General features: G+C 44.7%; 1 protein-coding gene across 1 annotated transcript in view; it reads left to right on the plus strand.

Moving 5' to 3' along the window:
* Nucleotides 1-17,982, plus strand: part of eif4g3a (eukaryotic translation initiation factor 4 gamma, 3a) — a 73,895-nt gene that overhangs the window by 12,697 nt on the left and 43,216 nt on the right. The window contains exons 2-4 of the mRNA XM_042089195.1: nucleotides 2,351-2,450; nucleotides 11,074-11,247; nucleotides 16,402-16,494. Of these exons, the coding sequence (XP_041945129.1) occupies nucleotides 2,351-2,450; nucleotides 11,074-11,247; nucleotides 16,402-16,494 (367 nt within the window). The remainder of the gene's footprint in view (nucleotides 1-2,350; nucleotides 2,451-11,073; nucleotides 11,248-16,401; nucleotides 16,495-17,982) is intronic.

The following is a 17,982-nucleotide window of genomic DNA, read 5'->3' on the forward strand; positions in this document are numbered from 1 at the left end:
CTGTCTACCTGTTCTAATGTTTGTGTGTGTGTGTGTGTGTGTGAGAGAGTGGGGGAGATGGAGGGAGAGATGGCAAGAAAGCTTTCTTCATCAGTTTGTGGCAGGGCTGGCTGAGTCACACAACAGTTCTCTTCCTCAATGCCACACACACACACACACACACACACACACACACACACACACACACACACACACACACACACACACACACACGTGTGTTGATTCTGCCCTAAACACTGTCATTTTCACATGAAAACTTGACAAACTCAGCCACAGATATCTGGGACTCAAAGGGTTGGAAGTAAACACTCTAGGCACTCTAGGGAACACACAAACACACACACACCAAGAAACCACACACACATACAGCAAATGCTCTCTCCACCAACTCGCAGCGGAGTATATTGGAGGCATCTTTATATGTCACTCTCTCTCCCTCTCCTTCCCTATCTCCCTCTAAACTCCGCTGCCCCTGCTCTTTTCCTGCTTCTCCCTATTATAAGCTCCTCTACACTCTCTCTCTCTCTCTCTCTCTCTCTCTCTCTCTCTCTCTCTCTCTCTCTCTTTCACTTTCTCTCTCTCTCTCTCTTTCACTTTCTCTTTCTCTTGCTCTCTCTCTCTCTCTCTCTCTCTCTCCCTCTTTCACTTTCTCTTGCTCTCGCTCTCTCTCGCTCTCTCTTTCACTCGCTCTCTCTCTCTCTTTCACTCTCGCTCTCTCTTTCACTCTCTCTCTCTCTCGCTCTCTCTCTCTCTGACTCCTCCGCTCATTCTCAGGAGTGATGTTGGCAGTGGGCCAGTAGGAGATGAGGGCTTCAGCCTGCCTGAGGATAGAGAGCAGGGTTAGAAGGAGGGATTTTGCTGAAAAACAAAAAAAGAGAGAAAAAAAGGAGGAAAAAAGTGTCGAGCAGGAAGGAGGGGAGCCAGACCTTGGCTTTCCCTGAAATCACGTGACCAGCGTTCCACACAGTCTCCTGGGCACTCAAAACTACCAGAGCTGGTTCTTTAGAATCGCTCTCTCTCCCTCTCTCTCTCTCTCACTCTCTCTCTCTCTCACTCTCTCTGTCGTGCGTTCTCTCGCTCTCTCTCACCCCCCATCTTTCTACATTTCTTTTTCTATTTTTTTTCACAGTTTTACACTCATATTGACGCTCACTGCCACCCCCGCACCCCCCCCCCCCCCCACACCCACACACAAATTCACACACACACACACTCCTTCTCACTCTGTCTCTCTCATTCCCCCCTCTTTCCCTCCCCATCTGTCTTTCATCTCTCTTCATTTTGACTTTCACCGTTCTCCTTCTCCCCCTCAGTTTCTCTTTTCCTTCAGTCCTCTCTCCGCACCTTCACAGCACATCGCTAGCCAGCGTGTTTCTCTCACTCCTGCGGGCAAGCGTCACACATCCCTCAGGCATGTCTCTCGCAGCGAGACAACCCTAGAGTCCCGGCGACAGAGCAGACCTGCCCGGCGACTGCACTCACGCACTGATGTCACGCTGCTGCCGCCGTTCTGTCAGCTGATGAAGCGATCCCTATCAGTCATCAGCTGGAGTGCTGACTGTAGGTTATGAAAGCCATGCCTTTGTCATGAGGGGAGATGTGTGCAGATAGGCAGAAAGCTGGAATAGCAGCGCGCTGAAGCCACCTGTCAAGGTTACTGGGTGCAAGTGTGTGTGTGTGTGTGTGTGTGCGTGCGTGCTTGTGTTTATTTTTGTGGGAGCGTGTATCAACATTTTTCAGGTTTTAGTTATTTTGACTTTGTTAAGCAGGCCTGTGTGTATGTGTGTGGAGGGGGGAGGGGTGTGAGAGGGATTTACATATTTAAGATTCCCAATCCGGGTCCTGAGTGCTGTTGGGGGATTATCTCGCCACATCGACGGTAGAGCAAGAGTCCAGTCCGTGTCAGGAATTTGGGAATTCCATGTCTGGATTTGCCTGCAGCGCCATGCTCCCCGGTGAAGGTACATGGTGTACTCTTGAGGGGGAAAGTGAACATTTTGTAGAGGGTGGGGGAAGGGGGCAGCAGAGTGGAGGGCGGGGTTGTGGGGGGGGGGGGCGCGGGTAGAGGTCGGAAAAATTCACATTCAAGAGAGGGGAAATTCTCTCTGCTCTGCCATATAGTTCACCTCTGTCTAACCACCCTGCATGCGTGCGTGCGTGCGTGCGTGTGTGTGAGAGAGAGAGAGAGAGAGAGAGACAGTTTAGTTTGGCAGTGCCCATTAAATTATCACTACTCTAGTGTGATGGTTGAGTTAACTGTCTGTGCCTCACTGTCACGTGTACCACCCTTATTTCCATGCCCCTCCCCTCACCCTTGACCTCGTTTGACCTTAAGTTGACCCTACTGCAGAATTGTCCTTAACACGGCGCGCGCCAGGATCCAACGGGTGCAGCCGGGCCTTGATGAGCGCCTCTTCTCAGCACAGCCCGGGGTGGCCGCAGTTTATAGCGTGAGTATGAACCGCACACACACACACACGCGCGCGCACGCACGCATGCCTATTGCCTATGCATATGGAATTTCATACAAATAGCTGCTGTGGTTGTAGATACGCACTCATAAATCACATTAGAACATTAGACTCTCGCTCTGTACATTTTGCAGTCACATGCTCAGAAGCTCAAATACACTCCCATTCAGTGTTTTACTTTCTTAAGGTATAAGGTGTGAGGATTACTTATCACAAAATAAAAACATACACATACACACATGTCCTGATATGAAACCTGCACTTTTTCCCATTAATGTAATACCAGGCCCAAATAACTGTAGCTATTCGGTCTAAATACCAACATACAGATCATCTTAAGGATGCATTGGGTTGTTGAATGACCATAGCATACAATATCTCTCTTTAAAGCACGCCATTTCTGAACACAAGGATCTGAAGACAGTGTTTCGACCTAATACTATCAATGAAACTCATTTAATTTATTAATCAGTTTTTATTTCATTTAGGTAGCACTTTAGCACTCAGGTACATTTTAAATAAATGCTCTCTTAATTCACTTGATTGACTTGGTATCTTTAAATGTAGCCCACACTAAATCCATAGAACAGGGACTATAGTCATAACATTATTAAGGACAGCAAAAGCAATGACAAAGTAGACATGACAAATAAAATTATCCTGCCATCTCCAATCATCTCCTTAGGGGAGTTCTATTTTACCTCCATCACTAATCAGACAGACACGTATTTCCCTGTCATGATTTCAAAACTGAACTGATATTTAGCTTTATGCAAGTAGTACTTAATTTAATCTCCTTTCTATGCCCTGTAGTTTTCTCACACTCTCTTACATTCTTGGGAGAAAATGATGACGAAATATTTTAAAGACAAAAAAAAAAAACATAAACAGCTGCTCCATTTAAAATGTCACTAGTAAGTGAGTCCCACGCAACTCATCAAATTAGTGTTGACTTTAGATTATTTCTCATTGGCGCAGTTGTACCCAATTTGGACTGCTTTGGGGTTTCTTTGTACCCCGTGGCTGTCTCACTCTCTTCACGAGGTTGCCTCAGACACACACACACACACACACACACACACACACACACACACACACACACACAGAGAGAGGAGGCTCTGCATGCTCTTTAGCGCATTCTCAGCACGACAGCCATACTGTAGCTCCTGTCATCTCCCCCAGCCTTGCGCCCAGCTCCATAGCTCCTGTCGTCGCTCCCAGCCTCGCCCTCCCTCGCCCATGCTAACTAGCCACCCCTAGCTCCTCCACAAAGACATCTCCCGTTGCCCGCGTTGGCATCAGTCAGCTTGCGCACGCAATTGGAAATCCTGGGAATTTCAGTCTCCCATGTTAGCTTACATTAGCTCGACCGCAGGGCGAATTTCAACACTCCCTGTTAGCTGGCTTTTAGAGCAACCACCACAGGGTGAATTCCAACGCACAGTGTTAGCCACGGTTAGCTTGACCGCAGCGAGAATATCATCTCTCCTTGTTAGCCAGCCCTAGCACATGCACAGGGTGGTTTCCCACACACTTGTGTGAGCCCCGGTTAGCTCATCCATAGGGAAAGCTCCAGCTAGCAAAGGCTTTACGCCAATACACACACACACACGCGCACACACACACACACACACACACACACACACATATACACACACACACACACACACATCATGAGCTGACTCATTGGATTGATTAAGCCAGGGGCTTTTCGATGGAGTGAGAATGGCGGGCGGTCGCTCTTACATTCACTCAAGTTCACACCCACATGCTGTCGCCTGCTGAAAAAACACATTTATTTTGCTCCCCATTGCAGCGCCATGCCTGAGTATCAGGCTGATATTGAGCACGACCAGACTGCCACCCTCACACACACCCTCCCCCCCTACACAGGATCATTAATAGTGTGAGTGGGGTGTGATGCCATTTTCTGAGCGCCCCAGGGAGACCTGGCAAGGAGAGCTTTTGTAGGCGAATCAGTAATAGCTGCATCGTTGTTTCTTAAGTCGATAATGAAACTGGTACAGGCCACAGGGCTATAGTAGATAACATGGCAGATTGTGAGAATACGTACATCCATACACATATGCATATAATATGCCTATGCAGACACAGGCAATGTCACAGTTTAAGAATTAGCTTTGAGACCAAATACTGAGCAGCGATTTGTCTCCATCATCATCATCATCATGTTCCCTGTTCCAAGGCCACAAGGTCATGATTCACAGGGGTCATTAAATTAACTTAAACGTAAATGTCATAAATGGCTCCTACACTCACACTGTAGCCCACATTGCACCCTCACCCTGAATAATCAACAATGCCCAGGCCAACAACAGCTGGCAACAATAGGCACATTAGCACTCTTTCCAAGTATTTGTTCTCTGAAATCCACCCCGCCACCCGATCTGCCTTGGACTGGGTGTTACAGTTTGGAACTGTCAAATGTTGTTGTTTTTTTTTTCTTCTTTTTTTTTTTAACTATTCAAAAAAAGCAAAGTCCTTTGTGGTTTCAAACCTGCTCTCTACTCTCCACCAATGTTCCCTCTAATTTTTTTCAGCACTGAGCAAATATTTTGTTTTCTGAGTGCACATTTCAGCACTGTGACCTGCCGAAAATGACCACGAGCCTGCGTTAGCCATAGGGAATTCAAAGAGATGACTGCAAATGCATCAATATGTCTAAAAAGGTTGATATTTATTCAATATCCTTCATAATAGTTGGACTTGTGGAACATTTTAATGATGGTGTTTTACCAGTCAGTTTAGCTGAACTTAACAAAACAGAGAGCAAGCTCGCTACTCCCGTCCCCTCCCTCCCGTGCAATTGAAACTCTCCTAAACACTCATCTCGTCGGTTATTGGTTGGAACACTTTATTTTGCCTTTGAGTGGTTGCCAACACTTGTTTTTATGTAGAGCTCCCATGTCTAAGTCTTAATGTTTTCAATGCGTCTACATGAACTTTCTGTGTCAGATAATCAAGTTTAGGTAATCAAGCTTCCACTCAGACCAAGATTTCTCACGAGCGAACTCTCCTTTCGCTTTTGCCTCCGAGCAGAATTTGCAGATCATGCCACTCCTTTCGTAAATATGTCTGAAAGTTTTTTCCTACCTGGACCATCTTTTGTGTCAGATTGGAGTATTTCATCTAGCCACTCATGTTTAAACCTTAGGCAGACCTTTTCTGGGGCATCTGCTCTGCCTTTCTTATCGCCATGGTAGCATACTGCATAACTGGAGCAGGGCCCGCCTAGAGTAGCCTAAAGGATACTTTGTATGTAAACATTCTAACTTAGGCTACATCCGGCTTGGTTGTCAGACATGTCAGTATTTTAAATGTTTATTACCTAGCCTACATCGCCGTTGATGCTCAGATTTTTAACCCCTGAAAAAAAATAGTTTGTGCGGTCAGTTATTCATATCGCTGTGGTTTCTCTGTGATTTCTCTGAGGTCAGCCTTGTACCACTGCCACTGTCCCTGCTGAGAGGGTGAGAGAGAGAGAGAGAAAGAAAGAGAGAGAGAACGAAAGAGAGAGCAAGAGACAAAATAATTGAAAGAGAGTGAGCACAGGCCCCTGGAGGAGATTTGTATAAAACGGAGAACAAGTTAAATGAGCCTCTCTGTCTGCATCATTTGGAAGAACAAGCGTAAGTGTGTGTCTATATGCATGTTGGGCACTTTAAAGCTGAGGATACAAGGGCGATTCATAATCTCCCTTTAGCGATGCAAATGCCGACGCTTCAGGTGAACAATGCCATGACTCACCTGCGGAGGATGCCTCACACCTGCCTACTCAAGTGTCAGTATGATGCTGTGGAGTCTTCATAGAGCTCTTCTAACACAATAGCAGTCATATGCAGTTACAAACACTCTAATGACCATCTGTCCAGGAAGCTATTGTAACTGAATTAGCATCTTTAGCACACTCATACCATAGTATAGAAAACGACACCGATCTTAATGGAAGTGCATCTGAAAATGGGTACGTCTACTGCAGTACCGTACCTGATGAAGGTGAGACGTGGGGCAGGTAGAGACATGCTTTTTAATGGTGGACTCCAGCCTTCACAGGATGTGTGAACCCAATGATCCCATAGAATATGCGCATGCTCTCTTCCCTCCCTCTCACCCTCCCCAGGCACACACACTGCCCCGCCGCCACAGCCTCACTCTCACTGACCCCCACACTCTGACATACAGCCTCTGGGCTGAAATCATTAGAGACCTCACATTACCTAGCATGCAATAGCCATCATGTCCAGCTCCTTCAGTGTTTTGCATTGGAGTGTGTGTGTGTGAGTGTGCGTTAAGGATGCATGTTTGTACAAATATTTAACATTAGTTAGAAAAGCTTGATAGGACTCACACAGATTATGTAACCCTGAAAGCAATATTGATGTCTCCACTTGACACCGTTTTTTTTCCCCCCCAGCCCTTTCTTGCATTAACCTAGTGTAGCTATCGTTTTGGGTCTTTAAATTGACAATTGACAACTGTTATCTGTTGTATAACACTAAGGATAACACTCAGACTCTGAGGTTTAAAAGTGACAAAGATGCTCATGCTGATTGCTAGTATCATTTGCCAGTAAACGTTAGTGAGGGATATTGGAGCTGTGGCATGGACAAAGACATACAGGTTGCATTTGAAGTCAAAGAAAGAGAGAGAGAGAGAGTGTGTGTGTGTGTGTGTGTGTGTTAGGCAGACGTGTGTGTCTTTGATGTGGCTCACAGACCTGCTGGCTCCAGACCCAGCTCAGTTGTGCACAGACTAACACCACACACACACCAGTGCCAGAATTGAAACCCCTCCACAACATGGACACAAAGATCCGTGGAGGCCAGCCAACAAACTCTCTCTCTCTCTCTCTCTCCCCCTCTCTCTTTCGCTCTTATTTGCTTGCCTCTTATGCTTGCTGCATTTCTTCTCATTGACTCTCTCGGTCACATTTTCCTGCTTCCTCTTGCTGTTGGTAATTAACTCCCCCCCCCCCCCCCCCTTATCTCTTTCTCTCTCTCTCTCTCTCTCTCTCTCTCTCTCTCTCTCTCTCTCTCTCTCCCCTCCCTCATCCTCTATTTAGCTTTCTCTGTGATGCTTTCCTGGTCCTGTCCATTCCTCATCTGCGTCCTTCACTCTTTCTCTCATTCATTCAGTCTCTCTCTTTCTGCCTAATTAGTACCCTCTCCCTTCAGTAGCCTCTTTGACTGTGTCTATTCCCCGAGGACCCCATATCTCTGCAAACCCCATGCATATTTCATATGCCTCTCCCAGATATGTTTACAGCATATATTTGCCCACTCAAAAAAAAGGACCTTTGCCCTCGAAGCTTCCAGTGTTAACACCGTCACCGTGAGTGGCTTGACCCTATGAGAAAGAGGGGAATTAAGGAAGTGATCTAAGATAGTGCCAAGATGTGACACCGTATTGCTGTCACATTTTATAGATAGCTAGGAGGAAATAAGTGTGTGTGTGTGTGTGTGTGTATGTATGTGTGTCTGTGTAGGTGGTTAAATGCAGTGTGTGCATGTGTCTTCAGTACGCACATCAGTGTTGTATAAAGTACTAGAAAGCAATACTTGAGTAAAAGTACAAGTATCGTACTAGAAAAAGACTTTGGTAGAAGTGAAAGTGAAAGAAGAATATTACTGAAGTAAAAGTCTTCAAGTGTCTGATATATACAGTACTTAAGTATCAAAAGTAATTTTCTGATATTTAATGTACTTAAGTATTTGAAGTAAAAGTAAAAAGCAAGCGGTTTTATTTTGAACTTTTATTGTGAACTTTATTTTGGCTTTCTTATAGGAAAGCATAAAGCATATTCAGGGTTCCCATATCTTCTTAATCTCACTTAAAATCACATTATTTTCTAGGACTTTTCAGGCACAATTCTCTTAAGTTCAAAGAACAAACAGCATATTTTTAGAGCTGACGTCAAAGAAAAAAACAGAAACAGAAATTTCACTTTTGTATGAACTTCAGGTAAAAATGAAAAATAAATAACTTATTTCTTTAAAAAAAAAAATGACCTGCTGGTAGGGAGAACATTTTGGTCATGTGGTATGAGTATTTCTAGGGCTTACTCCCCAGGTCACCATTTCACTCTCACACACACACACACACACACACACACACAGGCCACCCATGTCCAGCAGCTACTAATATGCCAGTCATTAGTTGAAACTGAAAAGGTGTTCATCTTCAAAAGAAGCTGGTTTTCAAAGTTGCCAGAATTCAGTGCCTGGGAGTTTCAGGCCCAAGACTGGCCAACGTTTTACATAGTGGTGGAAATTGGATAAATTAAGCAACATTTCAGCTCTTACTATCCTGTAGTTTTTATTAGTACCATGGTTCAACAAATGTGTAATAATAATAATAAACCACAAATGTGTAATAATAATTCACTTCAACTGAGAAGTTAACCAAAAAATATTCCACAAGTTAACAAAAACAGAAAGAAAGAAAGAAAAAAAGAAAGAAAGACAGCCTTTGAAATGTAGCCTATCCCACGCTTCCACAAAGAGGCATATTGACTAATGTATAGGCTACATGTTTTTTGCATGGGTAGGCTATATTGTTGTTGGGTGATTTAGCCTGCTCCTTTACTACACCCTTATCTGAGCAAACAAGGCATACAGGTTTATCATGTAGGGTAATTGCTCCTTCTTACATTAAATAACTTTAATTTATCCTCTCTACTTGTCCCGGTAGTCATGGCCTCCTCATCACTAATTTCGGACTATATGGACCCAACCAACTCTTTTTGGGAGGGGAGAACTCCCTCGCGTAGGCTACAACCCATGCAGAGGCATTGCATTGGTGTCATGCACAGAATGCGGAACGTGTCCTACTTTAAGAAAAGATAGACTAATGTAACAAATGTCAATATTTTTGTTCTCGACCGGCCCAAAAGTGAAGCGGCCCACCGGGAATTTTCCCTATTCTCCCGATTACCTAATCCGGGCCTGATTCAGTCTTACTCTTCTTGGACTGAAGACAAGTCCTGCGATGCTAAATAGCCTTTCTCAGGCCGCTGAGGCAGGTAGCGGAGTGTTTAGCTTCACAGAAGCTGCCAATGTACAGAAACCTTTCTTGCAAATACGGCCACGGGTGTATGACGTTCTCATCACCACTACCCTGTTCACCACTATCGTCAGGATGGTCGTCTATGATGACGGGAGGTCCTCCAGTAGGTGCTAGTGCTTCCATGGCGGTTTCAGTTGTGCGTCCTCCTTTAGCAACAAACAAGCGCTGAAATAGAGCGCGCAGCGTGCGTAATGAAATCTAGGAGCAGTGATTTGCAAAACCTCCCTTATTGCAGTCGCACACATTTCTTCTAATTTTTTGTTTTAGTAACGAGTAACGAAGATGCTTAGTGGAAATATAACGGAGTAAAAGTATACATTTTATCTAGAAAATGTGGTGGAGTAAAAGTGAAAGTTGACATAAATTTAAATAGCGAAGTAAAGTACAGATACGTGAAATTTCTACTTAAGTACAGTAACGAAGTATTTGTACTCCGTTACATTACAACACTGGCGCACATCCATGTGAATCTGTGGAGGTGCAGGTGAGTGCACTGTGTGTGTGTGTGTGTGTGTATACATGCTCTCCAGCAGGTAACTGTGTGCACCTTAGTCCTGTGTGTGTGTGTGTGGTGCAGGTGATAGAGTGCTGTGTTTTGGGGCCTCAGGAGCAGTGGTGCAGAGCTGGCAGTCTGCCCAGCACGCCACCAAAATACCTCTCCGTCTGTCTCTCTCTCCCTCCTTTGTTCCTCCATTTTTTCCCTTTCTTATTTTCTCTCAGTCTTCCTCCACCCACTCTCATACACTGCATGCATTCCTCTTACCTCTCTCTCTCTCTCTCTCTCACCCTCTCCCTTCTGTTTCTCCCTCCCTATCCCTGTCTTCTCTCACTCCCTTCCTTTCTCTCTCCCTCTCTCTCTCTCTTGTCCTCCCTCTCTCTTTCCTCCTCTCCGTCTCTCGTCCCGATCAGGTCACATCATCTGCCACAGGGTCCATCACTCTCAATAAGAACCGTGTGTTAAGCGTAGCTACTGCTTACAGACTGTCATATGCACAATATCACTCTCACAGTCACACTTTCCTGTGCTCTCCCTCCTCTCTGTAATAATCTCCTCCTTCTCTCTAACACTAACACACACACACACACACACACACACACACACACACACACACACACACACACACACACGTCTTCTCTGCCCTCTCATGCTGCCAGAGTACAAGCTTGCAGCTTGCAGATATGAACCCAAAGTGATTTTGTACCCTCTCCTACTTTTCAAATTGAAACTCAAAAGCACTTTTCTTCGGCATGACAAGTTAATACATTCCCATTGGCACTATCTCTCTCCTCTCACTCCTCTCTCATTCTCGTACTGCGCACCCTTCCTCTCTCCCATAATCCATCACAGCAAGACACCTATGTATCGCTTAAAAAGAATATCCAGTCTCCTAGAAAGAATAGCAATGCTAAATATTTTTTTTTTCTCTCTCTCTTCCTATCCCTCTCTCTCTCTCTCTCTCTCTCTCTCTCTTCCTATCCCTCTCTCCTCCTCTGCTTTTCTCTCTCCCCTCTGCAGGTCCCCAGGCACCCCGGTCCTCCGTTCCCCCCTCACGACCTCTCTAAGGGCCACCCGTCGCTGCAGGGTCCCCCGGGCCCCGGCGGCCCAGCCTCCACGCCAGGGCTCTCTCAGGTATCAGTCCCTGCAGCGCCCCCGTATCGCTACCTTAAGGGCTGGGAGGCAGGCGGAGGGGTGAGTGTGTCCCATCTCAAAAGCCGCCGCCGCCACCGCCGCCATCCTGTTCTGTGTCTCTGTGTGGATATGAGTGTGTTTGTATGTTTCTTTGTGTGTATGCAAGAGTATGTATATGTATATATATATATATATATATATATATATATATATATATATATATACTGTATGTGTGTGTGTCTGTGTCTGTGTCTGTGTACATGTACATGTATGTGTCTATGTGTGAGTTTTATATGTATGTACAGTAATTGTGCTTTTTGTGTGTGCGTGACTGAGTGTGCATGTGTGTATGTCTTTTAGTTTGTGCCTTTGAGCCTATGTCCTGTTTGTGTTCTCGTGTGAGTGAGTGAGTGTGTGTGTGGGTGTGTCCTGTTGGTGGGCTGGGGTCACCTGTCCTTGTGTGTGTGGACTGTGTCCATCTGTCTGTGTCTGTCTCTTTGTGTGTGTGCGTGTAGTGAGACCGTCCCCTATTCGTCCCATCTGCATTTTAGTTTTCATCTCGTGGTCCATCTGCTCCTCCACCTCCTCTAAACGAGCAAGCAAGCTATCTCTTTCTGTCCTCCCTTTATCACATCTCTGTCATCTTCTTCTCTCTCTCTCTCTCTCATTCCCTTTACCCTTTTCGTCTCTCTCATTCCCTTTCTCTTTTTCCCCTCTCTCTCCCTCTCTCTCTCTCTGTCTTTCACTGTGTCCTGTATCTGACTCTCCTATGGGGAGCATGATGCCGGAAGACTGCATTTTAATGGATATGTGCAGTAGAGGGTGTCCAAGAAATGCATGCCTTTGCATTTATACACATGCAAGAATATAGGTGTGTGTGTGTGTGTGTGTGTGTGTGTGTGTGTGTGTGTGTGTGTGTGTGTGTGTGTGTGTGTGTGTGTGTGCGTGCACATCCATACGTGATGTAGTTAAAGTTTGAGTGCATATAAAGCTCATATAAAGACGCACCCCTGTACCCCTTTAGCACTGGAGCGTTTATGCTCCCTGAGGGAGTGACAGGCTGGCTGTCAGTGAGATGGATTGATTAGCCCCAGTAGTCTCTCAGAGGAGTCTGACCAGCACACACACACACACACACACACACACACACACACACACACAGCCCAGCGTCAGTCTCCTCCCTCAGGGTTAAAATCTGCTGCCTCCCAGGGTGCCGCCTCTTTTGAAAGCCTGGCTTGCGTTTCAACACACGTAGCTAGTGCACTCACACACTTGAGTGCTCTCACAAGCCCATAGATGTCTGTGTGAAAGGAGGTGTGTGATTCTTCAGGAGCACCTGGTGGTTGGAATGAGAGGTAGAGATCAGGACATGTAAACACACTTATCCCTTTGATGTGGTGAATGAGAGGCTATCCAGGTGTGTGTGTGTGTGTGTGTGGGGGGGGGGGGTGTCACACCTTCCCTGTCACATACACAAGGATATACAGTAAACACAATAGTTTGCCCTAAAATGGTGTGACTCACTCCGCAGGAATCATTTGTGTTTGCTGATGATATACGTACGTGTGTGTCTGTAGGTGCCAATGCCTAAGTGTGTCTCTGCACATGTCTCCTTCCACACCAACCTTGCACTGTATGTTCAAAAGGGCCGAGTCTATCCTAATGGCTCTGTAAGTGTTCAGTGTTACAGCCTTCAGCTTTCTCTTTCATGTGATGTTCAGCAGCATACAGTTACAGTAACCGGTAGGCATGTAGCTCTGCAGGCATGTATACTTTTTCCATTCACTAGATTAGAAGATGAGGATTCTCCTTAACCCTTAGAACCCGATTGACGCAAAGTGCGTCAAAAAACACCCTTTCTTCTCTGTTACACTGTTCATCGCAGCGAGATGAAACTTTTATTGCATGACAGAGCAGAAGTGGGGCTTTCCAAAGAGACTACACACTTGTCTGTACGATCAAGTATGAAAATTAAAAAAAATCATGAAATTAAATCAAATTGCATCATATTTACAGTATATATTTCTCTACGTTCACCTGCACACCCATTACTCTCGTTTGAATTAGTCGCGAACCCGTGAACGCATCGATATGGCAAGCATATCAGATGAAAGAGGGGACACAGGGCTATCCATTGGTACCATGTTTATCGATCATTCTGGCTTATAAAAACAGACGAAGTGAAAATAATAACGTCATGTACACAAACCAACGCTGCACACCCATTATTCTCGTTTGAATTACTCGTGGACCAGTGATCGGATAGATATGCCACGCATGTCAGATGAAAGAGGAGACTCAGAGCTATCATTTGATACCAAGTACATCCTTCTCGGTTATAAAACAGACAAAGTGACAGCAAAATAATAACTTCATATAGCTGGACTTACCCCACGTTTTTGTCTGTTCTTGTGGCAAAGCATGTTTATAATCCAACACTATCGTGTGTTTCTCTATGGCAAAGCATGCTCATGATCCGGTTTTGAGATCCTAGCAAATTCCTGCATGACATCCAATTCAAGGCTCACATTGCATCCCAATTTGTTCAACAAAGAAACACCTTTTTTGCCTTTGCTTTGTTCATGGCAATGCAGTAAAAAGTTGAGAATCATTATGACTGCATACACCACAGGCGCAGGCTAACACGCAACCTCGGGTCAAGTCAGGTCAGATCAGTTTGTGTCACAGATATGAAGCGCAGAAAGGTCATTTTTCATCACTAAATTAAAAATGCCATTTATTTCAGGAAATCACACACCACATATTTCTGTAAATTGCTCAGCCCCAGAGTATCCCTCCAACATGACAATTATATTGCCCGATTCAGGACAGTCTGCCCCTACACACACATGAAATGCATGTAGAGCTATGAGCTTGCTGTGGTGAGATACATGTCGAAATATAAGATTTTTTATAATACGCTTTTTATATTTTAATTCTTTAAAAGTCAAAATAAAATCAATGCTAGTACTAATACATGAATTGAAAAAAAACAATATATAATATGTGTGTTTGGCACTTACAATGACCAGAATAAATCCTTATGAATAAAGGTAGTGAAAATGCCCTAAAAACAGCTTAGGGTTCGAAGGGTTAACATTCTGTCCAAAGATTGAGTAATCTTACTCTCACCAATGACATGGCATCAGGTCCATAAAAAAAAAAAAAAAAAAATTATATATACACAATTTTGTTTACTATCTATTTTGTAATGGGGAACATGCCTGTCTCTTGAGTAGAAATGGAAATGCTACAGTCTTGGATCTGTGTGTCGATGGCAGCTACTTCCTGACACACTGGAGCTGCACTTTCCTGCTCAATTGAGATTCAAATGCTCTCTGCTGAACAGAATACACTGGCCAGCTTCCGATCAGCCCACGCTCTTAGTGTTCGCAATACATTATGTCTGATGGACAATAACAGCACACACACACACACACAGTAAAGCTTGCACATTAGGTAGGCTGTGTTTACAAGGGGGAGAAGAAACTTAAAAACGAGTAAATGGCCTGAATATTGACCTAGTCTAATTATTAGCCAGGTGTCATTACTGAAATGTGTCCCATTGAACATTTGCACATACACACACACACGCACACGCACGCACACAGAAGGGAGACTGAGGAAGAGGCGGTGCTTCAGGATGACTCTGAGAAAAGGGAGCCTAATTGTGTGTGTGTGTGTGTAGGCTCAGTCTGTAGTTGCGTGCAGACCCCGCAAGCGCTGTGGTGCGCTATTAATAAGCTTTCTAGCCGTCACCAACTTTAATTAGCCCCTCTGCCAGCCTCCTCTCTTTTCTTCTCTCCCTCTCTCCTCTCTTCTCTCTCTTCTCTATCTATCTATCTATCTGTCTCTGTTTCTGTCTCCATCTTTCCCTCACACTCTCTATCTCTCTCTTTATATATAATACCTCTCTTTCTCTCTGTTTAAATATATCTTCATCTGTCTTTCTCTGTCTTCTCATTGCATCCCTCTCTCCTCTCCTCTACTTATACTTGTGCTTTACCTCTGTGTATGTCTGTTGTTTTTTGTAGGCTGTTTAGTTATTCAGTTCAAATTAATGAGTTGAAATCATTCTGTATTTCAATTAATCAACATTTCCTCTACGGCACCAGACCATAAATGTCTTGCCATAGCCCGGTTTCCATTCATGCCAGCTCAGGGAAATACTGTAGGTGACTGCGTACAGTTCAATTGCAGGTGGCTATTTTTGATCAGCCCTCTTCCCATTCCAGATATTAAATGAGCAAATGTGGACTACATATCTTTGAAATGTTTGGTTTGTGGTTTGTATACGCCAGAAATAGGTACACTATGGTTTATGTGGTAGTTGTGGTAATTGTTGCACACAGATGTGTGTGTGTGTTTACCTTACAAGCAAACCACTACAGAGAGCTAATGTTTAATTGCAAAAAAGTCATATGCAATTTGAGAAAAGTCAATAGCCCCCTCTCCCTTCCATACACCTACACACACACTCTCTCTCTCTATTGTCTCTCTCTCACACATATGCACACACACACACACATACACACACACTCTTGTCTCTCTCACACACACACACACACAAACACACACACACCTTTGCATAGCATGTGGCCCACACTCTCAGCCCCATCCTCTCGGGGACTTCTCCTCTCAAAGCAGATGTTCTCTTGAGAGACGACGCCAGTAATCACCTCCTCAATTAAAAGCCTTTTTATAGCTGCAGGAGCAGCGCGGCGCTTAGCGTGGCACGACACGGAGAGCACGGACTCAGGACTGAGAGGTGTGTCGGAGAGACTCGCCAGGCTCATTGTGAAGCTGATTTGTTGGCCAATGAAACATTATTAACGAATGCAGCATCTACTCATCCGGGCTCAGTAAACACGCATGTGCATACACACTGACTCCGGTACTGTATTGCTTGTGTGTGTGTGTGTGTGTGTGTGTGTGTGTGTGTGTGTGTGTGTGTGTGACAGATGCCCCTGGTGCCTGGCTGGCTCTGTCGTAATCCATGTGCACTTTGATCATGGCGCATGGCAGCGACAGCAGCAGACAGAGAGGCAATGGTTAACGTTTTCCACGCCTGTGTCTGACTGTTTATCTATCTCCCTCTTTCTCTCTGTACCCTGTTTTTCTGCCTTCCTCTCTCTCTCTCTCTCTCTCTCTTTCTCTTTCGTCTTTTGCCAAACCTGCTCACTCACTCCTCTCTCTCTTTCTCTCTCTTTTTAGTCTCCGTACACATCTGGACAGAATGCTGGCTCCGCCCCGTTGGTGTACTCTCCGCAGACACAGCCAATGAACGTCCAGCCTCAGAGTCGCCCGGTGAGTACAGTACTCCATGTCCAGATGCATGGTGGGATGGGTAGGTCTCAAAGTGAGTCCCCCCTCATATGTAGGGCATAAGTAAGCCTCATACAGACCTCTGCTGTAAGAGAAGTCATGAATGGCATTAAGTATTTTGTGTTTGTGTGTGTGTGTGTGTGTGTGTGTGTGTGTGTGTGTTAGTGGTGTCACGATTCTCCAAATCCTCGATTCGATTTAATTTTCGATTTTAAGGGTCACGATTCGTTTCGATTTTCGATCTTTTTAAAATTATATTACTATTAATGTAATTCTCATGTTGTTTACTTATTTGCCTTATTTCCAGTTCTATTTTGGGGGGGATTTTATTTTGAAACTGTTCCTACCACGAGACTGCTAAACAGAACGGACAACTAGACGTGAACATAGAGAAATAAAATTACACAGATTTGATCCTTTGACTGTTATAACACACACTGAAGAGACACAAGGTTAGTATTTAGTATTCACGGAATATTGCACTGTTAGTGTGCATTTTATGCCTTAAAGTAATTTTGGACTCGACTTGCAAAGTTGAGGCTAGCCTTAATGTTAACTGACGTGAATGACTGAACACACTGGTCATTTCAGGGAAACAGTGGGTGGTTCTAGTTAGGTTGAAGTCTTTTTTAAGTGGCTTTAACTTCAAGTTTGGGGAGATAGGCTTATGTTGACACGCCACACGTCAACACCTTGTGTGTGTGTGTGTGTGTGTGCGCGCGTGCGTGTGTGTGTGTGTGTGTGTGCACGTGTGTGCGCGAACCTGTATGTTTTAACAAGCCATTACACACAGCAAAGCACCCTCTACTTTTCATCTGACAACCAGAGACAACCACGCCATAATGGCTCCTTAACGACAGCGCTCTGGACAGGGTAGCCAGAGCCGTAATGGCTGTCTACAGCAGTGGCCTAGCCAGTTGGCCCAATTATAATGGCCGCTTGTAGCAGTGGTCAGGCTGAAGTCAGCATAGCCATGTTGGCTCTCTGGAGCATAGATGTGGTAATAGTTTGAGGAACCGTAATGACTGCCATGACAGTAATCAGGTTGTAATTGCTGGCTGTATGCTGTGCTAATGATGGACACAGAACTCCCTCAGTAATGAGCCTCACTGTCACACTCCTAGAAACCCTGCTGGTACTTCAGATGTTGTATATGAGAGTGTAACATTTGCCAGATTTATTTAGAGGTGTAAGTGCGTGTGAAAGAGAGAGATACTGAATTATATTTTTTGTTATATATTGTATTTTGGCAGCTGGCTATCCATTCGGTAATATGCTTGTCATTAGACAGATAAACTGGTGTTGCTGACGTCCCCACATTACTAATGGTATTAAATACTGGCAGCTGACTAGACTCTTAAAGACTTCCTTTACTGAACATGAACGTAATCAGTGCTGACTAGTTACTGGATGTTTTCACTGGTGTCTGTTTGTTTATTCAGTTGGTTGGTTGGTAGGTTTGTTTGCAGT

The sequence above is a fragment of the Alosa sapidissima genome, chromosome 4 (assembly GCF_018492685.1).
Source record: "Alosa sapidissima isolate fAloSap1 chromosome 4, fAloSap1.pri, whole genome shotgun sequence".
NCBI classification, from domain to species: Eukaryota; Metazoa; Chordata; class Actinopteri; order Clupeiformes; family Clupeidae; genus Alosa; species Alosa sapidissima.